Source organism: Ischnura elegans, chromosome 8 (assembly GCF_921293095.1).
Source record: "Ischnura elegans chromosome 8, ioIscEleg1.1, whole genome shotgun sequence".
NCBI lineage: Eukaryota > Metazoa > Arthropoda > Insecta > Odonata > Coenagrionidae > Ischnura > Ischnura elegans.
Genome location: NC_060253.1, coordinates 77887218 through 77903242, shown reverse-complemented (window position 1 = coordinate 77903242; position 16025 = coordinate 77887218). Strand labels below are relative to the sequence as shown.

At 40.0% G+C, this 16025-nt stretch overlaps 2 protein-coding genes across 6 annotated transcripts in view; both read right to left on the bottom strand.

Moving 5' to 3' along the window:
• The window catches only part of LOC124163344 (zinc finger protein OZF-like), a 37769-nt gene extending 34072 nt beyond the window's left edge, over positions 1-3697 (bottom strand). For 2 of the 4 annotated variants that reach the window (XR_006865752.1, XR_006865753.1), the window contains exon 1: positions 3280-3697. Coding sequence is in view for 2 of the 4 variants with exons in the window: in XM_046540185.1 (XP_046396141.1) it covers positions 3280-3618 (339 nt within the window). In the remaining 2 variants the exon portion in view is untranslated. The remainder of the gene's footprint in view (positions 1-3279) is intronic. The other 2 variants (XM_046540185.1, XM_046540186.1) reach the window with 1 other exon arrangement.
• A 9766-nt stretch (positions 3698-13463) lies between these two features.
• LOC124163207 overlaps positions 13464-16025 on the bottom strand; it is a 223491-nt gene continuing 220929 nt past the window's right edge. For both annotated transcript variants that reach the window (XM_046539940.1, XM_046539939.1), the window contains exon 6: positions 13464-15445. In XM_046539940.1, coding sequence (XP_046395896.1) covers positions 15089-15445 — 357 coding nt within the window. In that variant the 3' untranslated portion in view covers positions 13464-15088. The remainder of the gene's footprint in view (positions 15446-16025) is intronic.

Genomic DNA, 16025 nt, shown 5'->3' with positions numbered 1-16025 from the left:
AAATAGCTCCCAATGGGACGGGGGTTCCACCCCCCCGGATATTTAAAAAATCATGGAAATGGTGATTTTAATGCATTTTTTACCACATTTTATACCCAAAGTCTATCCAATTTTATAGCCCACCAGGAGAAAAAATGCTAATTCATAATTACCTCATTAAAATCTCTAGGGGGCATGTTCAGTGGCACTGCGAAGGAGGGTTTTGGGGGATAATCCCCCCCCCCCAGAACTCATAAAAAATTTTAGTTTAATCCATTTTACTTAATTGGATTGATATTACTAATAGAATAGTGTAAGGACTAATAAAATATCTCTCAGAAACCCGTAAAACTCACCACTTTGAACTATTTATCTTAAAATTCCGCACTTTATCCTCTTGAGTATTCTATACTCCCACACACCCCGGTATTAGTTGCACCTAACCCCCCCCCCCAATCTTAATTCCTAGCTGCGTCCCAGATATCATGCATATCAAATACTAGGGGGACGCGTCCCCCACGTCCCTCCCAGGATAGACGCAAGTATATCAGTCTCATTTTTCGAATGGCCTTTCAATGTCGTGTTTGAATCGCGATGATAATGCATACATTCCTGCATGTATACTTATCTGTAGCAGTGGCGAGGCTCTTACAGACTGAGAATACCCCAAATTATTTTAGTTGAATATTTATTGTGTGTACATGGTTTGTCATGTATTATATATTTCCAGCAAAGCAACAGAAAACAACTTTTTACCTAAATGTCCATGCATCACATTACGCTCAAGTATTTGGAAGGCTTGGGAGTCTTAGCTGTTGGTCCAAAAAATTTAGTTTGGTTCATGGATCGTGATAATCGCCGAAAGATAGATAGGAATTGGGAGAGGAAATCGCGGGTTACGGTTCCCGAATAAAGGGAGTCTTGTAAACAAAACCGCCTCTAATCATATTTGCTTTTCTCTGTCATTAAAGTCTCCCCGCTCCTCTTCTAAAATAAACGTCTAATTGCGTGAAAGAGAAGTAGGTTTCTTAAGGGCATAATACTTCATTTTTCTTGCTTAGTTCGAATGGTCTAAGTTCGCACATGGTCGGTGACTCACTGCCTTTCTCTTTCATTTATTCTGCTGATCAGTGGTGCAGCGAGGGGGGGGGGAGTTTTGGGGGATGAACCCTCCCCCCCTAGAGCTTAGAGAAATTTTTAAGTTAAATCTATTTTACTTAATTGGATTAATATTGCTAATAGAATAGTGTAAGGATTAACAAAATATTCCTCAGAAGGCCGTAAAACTCAACATTTTGAACCATTTATCTTAAATTTTTTTTCCAGCGGAGGGCCCCCGCACCTCCCGCTTACCCTGGCGGGTATACCACACCCCCAGTATTATTTGCGCCTAAAACCCCCCCTAACCTTAACTCCTAGCTGGGCCCCTGCTGCTGATTATGTTAAGAAAAATAACGTTGATTAGTGACTTGGACTGGAGGTCTTTAAGAATTAAATGCAAAATATTTGGCCAACGTTTCGGTGTATTTTACCAGGGCTATTTTTTGCAATGAATATGATATGTTTTTGTTATTAAAAAAATAACTGCATTAAGCTACTACTTCTTGGCTTTGAAAAAAACAAACAGATTCCAGGGCCGGATTTACGATGTGGGCGGGCCCGGGCCCATTGTGGTGGGATAAGGGGAGGTTGCGTTCAGAGCTACATAAACAACGCCAACGGATAATGTGTTTTTTGTCAACAGCGTTGATCATTTATTAACATCAATGTTGACGAATGCATGCTAACCAAAAAACAAGCCAGCTTAACATTGAATCCTCTCATACTTGATGATATTTTTCTGTTTTTCCGACTTAAACAGTTTTACCTCTACAGTGGCGGATGGCTCATGCTTGGAGGGTGGCCCTGAGCCCGAGCCTCCTTGGTATTGTCTTCAGCCGGTGGTAGATTTCAAAACTGGTTCTTATGTCAAGTTTTGTGAAGTGACCAGATAAGCAATGTAAGGAGGGGGTTTAGAAGAACAGATAAGGATAGGAAACGAGTAAAACAAGCGGGCGAGTATAAAGAAGAGCGAAATTTAAACACTGATTGTCTGAGTTGTCACCAAATTTACCGTTTCGCAAGACAGGTACTTCAACTTCCTTAGCTGATGAACTGCAAAAATCTAATCCCTATCGTTGGATTTTTTCACAGTCCATTTCACTCGAGGAACTGTATGAACGTAGAAAAAACTGTTAAGCTCGCAAATGGAAAATCTTAAGGTAATTAAACCGAATTACCCTTAGTGAATACTTAAATCACTCGCACATGCGATTTCTTTTTTTGGGGATAAGCCGCTAGGCAGGGTCGTGGTGAGCGGGATATAGGGGCATACTCTTAAAAGTAGGGAGAGTATCGGTTTGCTTGTTGGGAGTCTTAAAATACCTACGACCCTTAGTCTTACGTGTACTACTTACAAATGAAGCCCTCCGTAAATACAACTCTTTGATTTGTATTACAATTCCCAGAGCACTTGACATTCTCCCTACATATCAATAAAATGTACAAGCACAAAAACGAGTCTTGAATCAGCCACGCATGCTCGAGTTATCGAGCACGCAGAGTTATCAGCGTCATAGAGCTGGAAGAGCTCGTGGCTCTTTTTGATTGGCGGTGACTTGACATATAAAATCAACCGATACAGTCGTGATGTTGTGAAAGTTCGACATATTGAAATGAAAGGTAGTGGCAATTGTTCACAATTACTTGCTCATGCCTATGACGTGCATGCTGTGAGCCGAAACGCTTCGTTCGCATTAAATTATTGTGGAAAAGTGAAACTACCTTTCATTCCAATACTTGACATTTACTCAGCCTTTTTTTTAACTTAAGAATTGTAACGAGATACAGTGGCGCCGACTCCATGAGGCCTGAGGGGGCCCGAGCCCCCTCAAAAATTCGTTATGGGTGTGAGGAAAAAATGTGTCAGGCTTGTCGATTTTCCCCGGAGTGTCCAGATATCGAGATTCGAGTTATCAGGGTTCTAATGATGATCATATGACTCTTCTAAAATGCTTAAAAAACTAAAAACTCACTACTTATAAAATTTCCCGGGGTAAGACCCCCGGTTTGCAGCCCCCCCCACCCCCAATATTTTTTGTAAGTCGGCATCCCTGACGAGATACCGACGAATTTTCTCGGTGTCAGAGAGACATTTGGAAGGCAATAGAAAAAGCAAAAAAGATAGATGTTATTGAAAAGTATAAAATAAGGGTCATGCACTTAATGAGCAGGAAATGCGGTGAACAAGATATTACTTACATGAAGCGATTTTTCTTCACTTTGTTCAGCCACAGCTCGGCCCTCTTTGGTCGATTGTTTCCAACTACGCACAGCAAAAACTCGACCCGCAGTAATTCCTCTGGGCACGAGTTCAAGGAACCTTCCAAAGGTTTTCCTCTCGAATTTCCGAAACAAACCACACAAGACAGCCCTTGCGGTCGAAACGTGAGTCAAATTTATCTGCACTGGGGATAAGCGTAAAAGTGCCGAGAAACACGTCGACAGGACAGCGAGTGCACGGTCTATAAGAGAGAACATAACTGAACACGTCACGCGGCAAAGAAATATCTTAGAACTGTGTTTTATTTCGTCGACCATAAGAGCTTCAACTCTAGCCAACTACCAGGAAATTGTGGCAACATTATCGTTCGTATCCGTTCGATGATTCCCCAGCCGCTCCTATCATGAACGTTTGTAAGTTTGTAAGGTTTTCTTTTAGACACCAATTCCGGCTCTGTTTCAACTCCCATGTTTTTTTCACTTGCCAACAATGTATTCTGCCTCAACAATCGCCCTGCCAATTGTTAAGCTCCGTTCACATTACACGTTGTTGCCCGTGCGGGAAAAAAACTGCACGGTCCTCTTTTTATTAGTCCACTGAAGAAGTTTATGAGACTTTCCACATTGTACGTTTAAAACACGGGCACGATTTTTAGCCGCATTGTAGCCGTCCTGTGCCACTCGAGCAACGCGGCTACCTTTCCCGTCTTTCTGCTTACTTAGTGATCCTCGTAACCAAATGCAGACTTTCACACTAAAGGGTTTCAGTCGTGCACGATTTTTTTCCCGCACGGGCGAAAACGTGTAATGAGCAAGGGGCGTTACACTTGATTTCAAAAGAGGAAAATGGATCACGTTTAATTCATTGCCCGGGTTGTTCTATTCACGTGTATAATCGAAGATATGTAGCAATTCGAGGGGTAGTCGCGCCCCTTTTCAGCGGCTACTTTATCAGAAAAAAATGTAATAGTTAGCAATTGAATTGAGTTTAAACCACCAAAATTTATTAGAAACAACTAAATTAATTCATTGAAATAAATATCTACCTATGGAGTATGTTACATTGTACTCCATAGGTAGATATTTATTTCAATGAATTAATTTCGTTGTTTCTAATAAATATTGGTGGTTTAAACTCAATTCAATTGCTAACTATTACATTTTTTTCTGATAAAGTTGCCGCTGAAAAGGGGCGCGACTACCCCTCGAACTGCGGGTGTGGGGGGGATGTTATCCACACAAAATATTGTGCACCGTTGTCACTATAGGGATGGATGCATAGGCAGATTTTGGGGCGGGACACGTCCCCCCTCCTAACGCTAAAAAAATAGACAAAATTTCTTGTTCGGTTATCATTACGTTGATTTTGTTTTGTATAATTACGGAGCCTCAATCATTTAATTTCATAGGAATGGATAACTTTCTCATTAAACGAGAGAGAATATTTCGTACAGTAATTGTTGAATATTTTTTTAAAATCTCAAGTACAAGAAGGCCGCTTGCCATTCAGACCCTTATGCCCCCCAGAAATAAATCCTGAATCCGCCCCTGGATGGATGCGTAAATAATTTTGCTGATAGGCCAGTGTCCATACAAATGTGAGCCACGACCTTCGATTTCTGAGGGAGGAGCTAGCCCCTTCCTGCCCCACTATCTCGCCGAGGGAGGATGCGCCACCTTTGCACCACTCCATTGTGGCGCCCCTGTAAGAATCTTAGGCATACTAAGGGGCGTGTGTGGCCATGATATCCAGAGCCTCTACTTTGAGGTTTCCTAAATCGTGACTCACTCAATGATTGCACGCCCATGAAAAAGATATTTATTACTCTTGCTCGCATTGCTCAAATATGCCTCTCCTGAAAAAGGATTTCTTATTTTGACAATAAACGATCCCGTAGGCAGGTCCGGATTTAGGGTGATCACAGAGGTCATGACCCATCCAAAATTTTGTAAAGTTTTTATTAGTTTTATAGTTTTTGTATCCTTGTGAAGGAGTAAAAGGGGTGTGTATGCAAATTCAAGGCTGCAAGTCCCAAGAATGAGAGAAGTGTGAGTTTTATTTATCGTTAAGTGATGAATGCGCAGTACAACCCTACTGTATAAACGCCCCTCTCTCTCGGGGGGTATTCCATACTCCCCGGACCAGGGACGGATCCAGGATTTCTTTCTGGGGGGGGGGGCACAAGCAAGGCCGTATCCAGGATTTAGTTCTGGTGGAGGCACAAGGATACCTCGTAGTACAAAACGAACGCAATGATAATGGGACCGCATTAAAAATCTTGCATATTTTTATGGGTCTGGGGGGGGGGGGGGGGGCACGTGCCCCCGTGCCCCCCCCCCCCCCTAGATCCGCCTATGCCCCGGACCCAGGTGATGACCCCCTTCCCTAATTTTGATGCTGAATCCGCCTCCGCCTGTAGGAGGGGTGTTTTGGAATTATTCTGCCATGGTAGCTGGATATCCAAAAGAAGCTTATTAAAAATGTTATATTTAATGTATGGCGTTAAAGATAAAGTTAATAAGCCGTGATTATGACGACCTAGACGTTTTTACCTATTTAAAAACCCTTGAATCGCACATGGCGTGCGGGTATAACTTTTAAATAGACTATTTTGTCGCTCCGTAGTAGATTTTGACTTCCATGGAAAAAACTTTATTTGTGTTGGGCGAGTTTAAGGATAAATGCCCACACTGGTTAAATAAAAAAAGGTGTGGGAGTGATTTTTATGTAGTGGCTGGGTGTATTTCACAGTATTTACAATGAACACCATGAAAAAGTAAAGGCGCTGTCATAGTTCAATGTTTCAAGAGTACATACCGCTGCGCAATTCATTCCGCATTTCTAGTCAATTTCTTTAGTTTAAGGTTTCAGCGACCATGGTTGCAGCAAAATAAATTTTCTTGTATTTTTTTTACCTACAAGCAATGACACCAAATAGGTATTAAAAAATCGGATTAGGAAGAAGGGATTAGGATTTCCGCAGCATCTGGTGATAATGATCAGCTGTTGACTGTAAGCTGTCACGACATCTTTTTCGTCGTTCTCTTCCCAGCTTGATTCTTCCATTGTTTTCGAAATGCCTAAGCAGCAATAGCGTATAAAATTGCATGATGACTCAATTGTAGCTTTTCATTATACAAGAGAGTGCTCATTGTTTAATTTCTGACTAGACTTGTCTTTCTGAGGAAAAGTCGATCCGCGCGGTGAACTATCGTTGCCTTGGTGGTTAATTTTTCAATTCGTGGCTTATTGTTGGATTTATCTGCGGCGAAAGATCAAAGTTGTAGAACCTTTGGAAGAAAAGGGAGTAAAACGTAACTCCCGTCCAATCATCATGTATGCTGCATGCGAACTGCCCATTGAGCGCGGGCTTATCAGTTGTAGTACTGGGTCCCGGCCCCGGGAGCTGTAACCCTGAAAGAACCCCCAAATTTTTGGATTCTCATTGGTGCCTATTGAGCCAACGATTAATTTATCCAACGATTTGACGACCCTCAAAATTGGCCGGCTTGTATAGCATGGATGGTTCTGCTGCCGGTGAGTATTAACACCACCTCTTCAGCGGCGATGATTGTACGCAAAGTGCGTACGCGGGACAATAATTGACAAAACAAGTGTAAAAGGACCAGTGTAACATTTCCAATGTTAGTGAAGGAGAATGCGAAAGACAGGCTTCTAGTGAGTGCGTGAAAAAGCACTCTAAAATTAGGAAGATTCAACCTAACCGACATCGGAAGCTGGGAACGGCCCTGATTTGATCTTTGGATTTTTCTATTTTATAGAAAAATCTTCGAAAATCGTTGGCACAGAAATTTATAGTTTCGATAATAGTGGGCCCTGTCTTTTTTCATGGAGTCGTGGGTATTTCCCTATCCTGCCATTACATACCTATCCCTACCCCGGAGGCGTCGACGGGCTCCTATCGCGGCGGCGCCTCCATCCTTTTTCCTCCCCATTCTAATCCGCTCCCCAGGCGCGCGGGCGTATAAGTGGAATTATTGGGTCCAGGCCCCGGTACATGGTAACCTTGGGTCCTCATTCGTTGCCCATCGAGCCGGAGTTATTATGATGCCGAAATTTTTTATTCCCTATTTTTTACCATCCTCCTTCAGATTTCATGCACGAAAATCGAATTATGATCGCTGTAAAATACCAGTTTCAATATGTAAGCCCATAGTAACCGTACGTCGCCAGCATAAACTCCATCAAAATTTTTCCGCCTAAAACTATATCATAGGGATTTTTAATTAAAAATATTCCTTAAGACAGGAAAATTGCAATACAACCAGAAATTTCTGGTGAAGCGAAATTATTTTTTTTCTAGTGAGTTTTTGCACGAGTTTTTGCATTTTCACACATTTTTCAGTGTTTTGAAGCTCTCGACGGGAATCAGGCGGCCCCTAGTTTATATCTAGGTCAACAGAAATGATTTTATCGCGGTAAAATTTTGGTCCGTGATCAATTTCATTTTTATGGTGGGGAAGCTACCCCGTAGAATGCAGAAAAGCCTAAAAAAATCAGAATTTCTGTCGCTTTATAGAGCGGGAATTCCTGTAATAATTCCGTTTCAATCCGGGTAACAATCATGTTGTCAATACTGGTACATATTAACATCGTTTCCGAAGAGGTCGTTAAGAGGATTGGTCGCTTGAGAGGAGTGAAGGGTTTCCCAATGCATGCGAGGGAAAGGCTCCCTAATGTGACCGGTCATTATTCCTCGGTCTTCAAAGCTTCCGTGTGGACAAGGGGATTAGCGCAACTCTCCGGCAGAACAGACAATGCCGAACTATGTACTTACTTACCTTCGTAATCACCACGCTAATCCCCATTGTTGTCGCATAGTGGAACCGCAGGGAGTCACCAATCAGGTTCAACTAGGATTGCCAACCGCCCGGAATTTGATTTTTTGTTTGGAGCACGAACGAATCCAAGGGGCGGAGGCGGGGAAGGGTGGTTAGGAGGACAATCCTGCAAGCCCTAGATGGAAAATGTACACCATATAAACTCGTGATAGAGGTGCGCCTCATAATAGAGCTTATTTTTTTTACAAAACTTCCTTAATCACACTTCAACTCAGAAAGTTAAAAAATTATAATTTTACAGAATAAAAACGAAATACAACCAGAAAATTTTAAGATAAAGACTTATTGTTTCCTTTCTAGATTTTGTGCACATCGATTTTTGCGTACTTGTCCATAAATCATTGCCCCTCCCTGGAGCGTCTAAGTCAGAGAAAAATATTCTTGGTTATTGTTGATGAAATCTTCTCGGGAAATCAGCCGGGTGATGATGGCCATTGCTGCCAACGTTTCGATGGCCTTCTCTGCCATCGTCTTCAGGGCGAAAAAGGGTTTAGGGCATTTTTCGCCCTGAAGACGATGGCAGAGAAGGCCATCGAAACGTTGGCAGCAATGGCCATCATCACCCGGCTGATTTCCCGAGAAGATTTCATCAACAGCATTCGCCGGGAAAGAACCAAATCCTTCTTCATTCTTGGTTATTTTTCGTAATCCAAGTCGCGAGCGGTGGCGCAGCGAGGGGGGGATGGTAAGGGAAGGAGTTCCAAGGAAGGGTAGACGAAGGATTTTTCTACCCTTCCCCTACCCTTAATGGTGGGTAGCAGGGGCGGATCCAGGATTTTTTTTCTGGGAGGGGCACAAGCAAGGCCGTATCCAGGATTTTGCTCTGGGTGGGGCACAAGGATACCTCGTAATACAAAAAGAATGCAATGATAATGGGAGCGTATTAAAAATCTTGCATATTTTTGAGGGTCTGGGGGGGGCACGTGCCCCCCCCCCTGGATCCGCCTATGGTGGGTAGGGCGTGGGTTGTGCAAGGGTAACTACCCACCATGAAGGCTACTACCCTTCCTTTTCCCACCATGGTGGTTTATTTTTATCAGAGAACAAGCTTACATGTTAGGTCACAACAATTGGGAAAATAATGTTTTAACAAGTGGGTTGCTCATGCAATTGAATTACTTTTAATCTTACAAAAGTAAGAGTATCAAAATATTTCAATAAACTGTTGAATTGAACAGCCTCATTTGAGTCGAATTAATTTTGAAGCATTCACAAAGATTTTAGGGGAACCAAAATAAGAATCAATAAGGCTTTACCCAGTAAATGAACCCAGAGTTCCAAGGGCAGGGGTTCCAATGCCCAAAACTTTGTTTGAGAAAAATGCATTGTTTTGAGTACACATCATCCAGCCTGAAATGCAACTGCCATCCAAATTAGCCTTAAACAACTCTCAAGCTGTGGCTTTAATCACAAAATTTTATAGGCACAGTTATTTATTCTATGGCAGTGCAGGATTATTGTGAAACTATTAATATTGTATAAGATATATATTGATGGCATTGAATGAATGTCAGGTCGCATTATTGACCTCTGATTTTTAGCTTTTTTCCATCTACCACAGCACTGTTCTCCTCGTCCTTTTGCCATTATATGTTCCTACCCCTTTCTTTCCTTACCTTAGAATTTATTTGTATGTTTGTGCTTACGGCACCGTGTGAATAATGAATGAAGACATTTTGTTTTGGGGCAGTTCAAAATGTATGAAGCATAAAAGCTTTCAAGACTATTGTTGAAGTGTAACCTAAATCTTGATTTTTAACATTACACAAATAATTTATAATAGCACCAAGGCGTTAGCCAAAGAAAATTTGGGAGATCCATTTGGAAGGTCCCAATCACCGTAATGCATCATAAAATCGATTAGGTTTCATGAAAAATTTACCTATGATAATTTCTGGCATAGAATCAGAAGACCATACCAATTTTTGAATTGCCAGCGCTTCCATGAGGATCAAATTATCATATTTTTTATAATCGTGATTAAATCTATAAAATGGGAATTTCCAGGTGAATTTAGAGCAATGAAAATTTGTAAGATTAGTGAAGATAATTACTCACTTGGTATTCATATCCAAATTTACATCTAAATCATAACACACGGTTAATCACCTCTAAGGTAGTGGACAATGGGAAAGGAACCTCAGGAGGCTCTGATGAGCCTGGATTTTACAAAAGAAGGAGGTCATAAAAATGAAGAGGAAATGCATGAAGATCACACCTCTGACAAAGCAAGGCATATTCACAGGGTGCTGCACACTTTCACACAATCATTTCAACCATCAGTTTTTTGAAAATTAGGGAATTCCTATATGTACTTACCAATGGGTGAAATGGAGTGGCATGAAGTAGGCTCTGGCTAGGTATTTGAAGGCAGCTGAATGCAAAATTATGTTATTCATGCTTTGTTTAAAATGAAACTTTCATGATGCAATTTCCTTTGCAATTTCTCAAATTTGAAATCGGTGGCAGATCCATTATTACAATTTGACTGAACCTGATTATTTTCTAAAACTCTCCCACCTAAGCAGCTGCTTAATATTTGAACAGCCCCACTGGTACTATTCCATATGAAAGCACTTGCACAAGTTCATTCAACTTCAACGGGGTTATATTTTCATAAGCATTTTGAAAGATTTTTTTAGCAAAGCCTTATTTCCTTTGTTATGGTCCATAGCAAAAAATTTTATCTCACAAACATTACTCAAGAGAATCCTAGACCCACCTCTAAATCTATAGTTGATTTGTACGTATTTCTCTCTGCAGTGACATAAATTGTGGTACCATAAATTTTGGTCGTTTTCACGGCAGAACTGCTTTTGCTTTCTGCAATCTCAAAGCTTCATACATATATGATGATGAAGCTGCAGGTTGGATGGGTGACCATTCATATCTCCACCACAGTGAAGGTAAATCTGGGGTTAGCACAATGAATCAAGACATGTCTACTTGTCTTGGCAATAGACAAAGGTCCCCCAACTGTACAATTTAACTCACAAGTGTGGCGAAGCTTATTGGTACACATCAGCATTTTATTAGGCTTATATTCACAGAGGGAATGGCCTTTTTAAATTTCATATCAGAAAGGTAATATGAAAAAAATGACCCAAAAGATTAGCCATGGCTAAATAATTATGCCAACTTCAATATTTGAGATGATGTATCGCAATGGGGAACATATCCCTTTCAGTTCCTGATTGCACCAATAAGTATTCCATTCCCTTTGCATTCAGGGGCGCCGACTTATAAAAAATATTGGGGGGGCCCATATCCGAGGTCTCGCCCCGGGAAGAGGTTAAATTCAAAGTGTGTCGCAGCACCGAAACACTATCATGATTCACACCACCTGATTCAGTCAACCTGCTTCACCTTGTAATTATTTGTTTTGACACATTGTTGAATTTATTTTAAAAGGTAACTATCGTCAAACATGGGAAATAAAAATTACCAATATATTTTTGTGATTTCACAAAGCATAATATAGCTTAATTATTTTCTTGAAATATTGAGGGGGCTCCGCCCCCCCAAACGAATCTTTGAGGGGGCTCGGGCCCCCTCAGGCCCCATGGAGTCAGCGCCACTGTTTGCATTTATAGTAGAAAAGAACCCATTACTGTTTTGACACCTTGAATTTCTCCAATAGATTTTAATGCCTTTTTCTTCATTTCGAAGACACATTTGAAAAAAATGTCACTTATACAAAAAAGTAAAAAGAGGGGAGGACAATCCTTTTAAATTGGCTACACTTCCGGAATTGAATTACATAAACCATGTGATCTATATTGATGAGGGTGTGGCGATGAATGGAGACGGTGAAGTGGACGGAGAGGAGGAGGAAAGACGAAGTGCTGGACATGGTGGTTGAGGAGAGACCGCTTTTAGATGAGATACAGAGGAGACAGATGGTATGGGTGGAGGGAGTATATAGTGGGGAGGGGATGTTGAAAACAGTATTAGACAGTAGAATGTTAGTTAAACGAGGGAGAGAAAGGAAAAGAATAGGATTTTTAGATAAATGAAAGTTGGTAGGTCTTACTGTGAATAGGGTAGTTTCCTTCATCAAAGAAAACAAAAGGCATTGATTGCGATTCGTTACCCACCATTACTGTATTCATAATATACAAATTATTTCGTTTTAGAAATACCGGTTTAGACGAATGGCAATGGTCCATTTTTACCCTCATTTGAAAAGGGCCAGATTGGCGCCCATGCGATGCCACTCCACGTGACGTCACAGGGACCTAGTTTCTATACGAGAAGATAGGAGTTATACGTCGTCTGAGGTTACCAATGCATGCATGAGGCGCAGAGTTCAGGGAAACATGTCTTAATAATCACTTATTAAAACTGGCTAAGGTCGGAAAGTTTTCTTCACTTGATAAGGTATTAATAATCCTTATTTAAGCCAAGCGCTACCAGCCAGCAGGGTACTCAGCTACCCGCTAGCAGCCTCCATCGTATCAGCGCTAAGCCTTGCCTCAAGGTCACCTCACAGGGCAGAAGCGGGAACCAGAAATACGTCACACGGAGAGATTTCCCGGCATTCATACTTACGCGTCGCATTTTTGCGCGCTTGAAATTTTTCACTTTTCATTTAATCGCGAAAAATAGATATCGTCATTTAAAAATCTAAAAGAGTGAAATACGTACTCCAGGAGTAATAATCTTTCGATTTACGCAATAAAAAAATAATAGGAAACCACCCTATTGGAAAGGGAAGTACATGAAGGAAGGAGAGGCGGCCAGAATGATTCTGAATGAAAATAAAGATCTTTTTTAGTTTAAACTCATTATTTTAAATGATGTAAACTCAACTTCACTGATGGCGCTGTCAAAAATAATGTGTTTTTGCTGTATGGAGTTGAAACTTGCATTGAGGAAGTGGAAGAGATGAAAAAAATCGGTCTATCAGTGGCCGGTAGACACAACATTACCAGTTCACCCACAGTATTTCCAGTCAGATTACTTTTCTCACATACCTCGTAATATGCTGTTCCATGATATCTCTAGACAAAAAGTTGACTTCACTATATACCGCAGGACTATGAATTAGTGATTCATCCAAATGGAGGAAGAGGTGGGGAAAATGTCCCAGATGGTAGCTCACAACCCAAGAAAAGATCACAGGTAGCCTATGTTTCATTATTTCACAACCACATGAGGAGCAAAAATTTATTTTGGCTCGAATGCTTCTGGTTTACTAATGTACCTAATGACAGATACTCTCATATAGTTGATGCCCTACTGCATTGCTTCCCACATAACCAAGTGTACTAAATTAATAGGTGATTAATGAAAAAATATTTTTAAGCAAATATTCAATTGTTTTATTTCTGGAACTATATACAAGTTTCCGGCGACAACTATGTCTATATACATCAAATTATTAACAATAATATTGCAGCTTAGAGGATACAAAATTTTGCATTTCTATAAATTTTCTGATTATAGAGGGTAAATTTTTGACTTATTGAAAGATCAAACAAATCAAGACACATTGATGATAAATAAACACAAGGATTTTCTTCTATCACAAAAAAAAACACTTGAAAAATAAGAAAAATCAAATTCCTAAGTATATACAAAAAAAAAAAACATTTTTGTAGATTAGGTATGAAAACCATCATACAAAATAGGTACTTAGGCCAACGATTCAATAAGAATCAGGAAGAGAAATAACTTCACAAATTAAAGAAAAAAGCCTTCAATGCTTTACGGCATTGATTTGTGGTTAATTCTTACAAACAAAAGCCTTAAGTTATTCAAAATCAAATTAGATGCTAAGCTGGATTAAATGGTTAGCTTTATGCCTCTTGTATTTTAAATTTTCCTTAATTATTGTACTCCAAAAAGTACTACAACATTTCCTATTTTTGCAGATATTTACAATTTTAATTAATGCCACAGAATGAGATTTTTCCAAGATTAGCAAAGATATTTGAGCACACGAAAGAAACAAATATAATGCTAAGCCAGGTTTGAATTTTTCTGACTTGAGTCAACTTTAAACCAAGACTATTTCAGGAATGGAATAACTTAAAAATGAGATATTTTGGTGCAAGAAATTCACCTCAATATATCACCTGAGTAACATAGCATCGAAATATAATGTGACTTCAAACAATCTGAATGGATCGGGTCAAAATAAACAATCCCAAGGTAATGATGAATAAGTGATATATGTATAACAATAATGATAAATGCTTTGTGGTCAACAAAAAGTGACTTTTCTAGCGATCCCATAATGAGGAGCAAATAGAAAATTGAGATACATCTTAAAAAATGAACCTGAGAAAAAATTGATCAACTACGTTTTTCTTCTCAAACATGATACTTCCAAGCACCAAGAAAATTCTAGGCTTCCAAAATGAATTAACTTTATTTTTCTTCCAAAGGGCTACTTGGTTTTAGTTTGAAAATTAGTTCTTAATGAAATTCACTCCATTGCAAGAAACTAAAAAAAATAATTTAACCACAATCTGCACTTGATTTATCATAAATGCTTCAATGACATTCATTGAATGCCTTATTTTCACTATTCATAAGTACATTAAACACTCTGAATAAGATACCATCACAGACCTACCATGAAATTTCTTACTAGAATTTTCCACAGTTTCTCTAACAATTACAGCCAGATCTTATAAAACAAGAATATAAGGAGAGGAGAAATCAAAGAATCAATATCAAAATTTATTGAGAGGAAATTAAGAAAAAATACCATCTTGAGCAGAAATATCATGTTCATCAGAAGTACCATTGCTGCCTTTAATTATCTATCCACAAATAATCATAGGGCTCCAGGTGAAACTTCATTAAAAATAACAATAAAAGGACTAGTTGGAGGTGTATCTCTTCCAGAACTCACAACATGGATATTTTACGTATGCTTTTAATCAGGGGAATTTCTGCGTGAAGCATACACTTATCAGCTACTCTCCCGAGGCATTTCCGTTGTGTCACTGACTGTGGCATTTGCTTTGATGCTCCTCGCGGCAACCTTACCCGCAACGATCCCGATGCTCTCCCCTCCACCCTCTTCTTCCTCCTCCTCCTCTAGTTTCTCACCATTCACCCCACCACCACCCCCACTGCACACGCGACACTTGCAACACAATATGCACGGAGCCGCCAGGAGCAGAAGAGGCGATGCAACCAACAAAAGAATTCCAAACCCGGCAAATATTCCAATGACCTGCGCCCGGTGCCAAATAACAGAAGCACGGGAGTGGCCGAGCTTATTCTTGCATGGACCCTTATCGTAGTGCCGCAGAAGGAAGTCATCCTGAAAAGAGAAAAAAAAAATTTTGAGTTACAGTGAAATTAAAAAAAAAATTCAAATAACATTAACACAGCATACAAATTACAGTGGAACCTTAATTATCTGAGGTTCGATTTACTGTACGAGGGGGGACCCAAAAACAACCAGTCACAATTTAAAAAAAATTCAAAATTTAATTTTTTGTCTTACAAATGTTAGTCACCTTCGAAGAACTCTCCATTTACACTGACACATTGGTTAAATGTTTTTCCAGTGCGTGAAACACCTTTGGTACTTGTCATTTCCGATGCCTTGCAGTGCCGCCTTAGATTTTATTTTACCTCCATAGTATGACCAAAACATTTCCCTTTCATCACCATTTTCATCTAGTTTAACAAAAGGAACTCTAAAGGTGAGAGATCTGGTGAGTTGGGTGGGTGAGGAAGTGGTATTATGCAATTTTTTACCAAAAACTCTAGTCGTGGCAATGGGCAACACGTGCCACTTTTGATCAGGAGGCAACGAGCGGGGTGAATTTTGCCCCGATTCGACTCAATAGCAAATCTTCAGCTAAAATTAGTGGTAATGAACTCTATTTGAATGA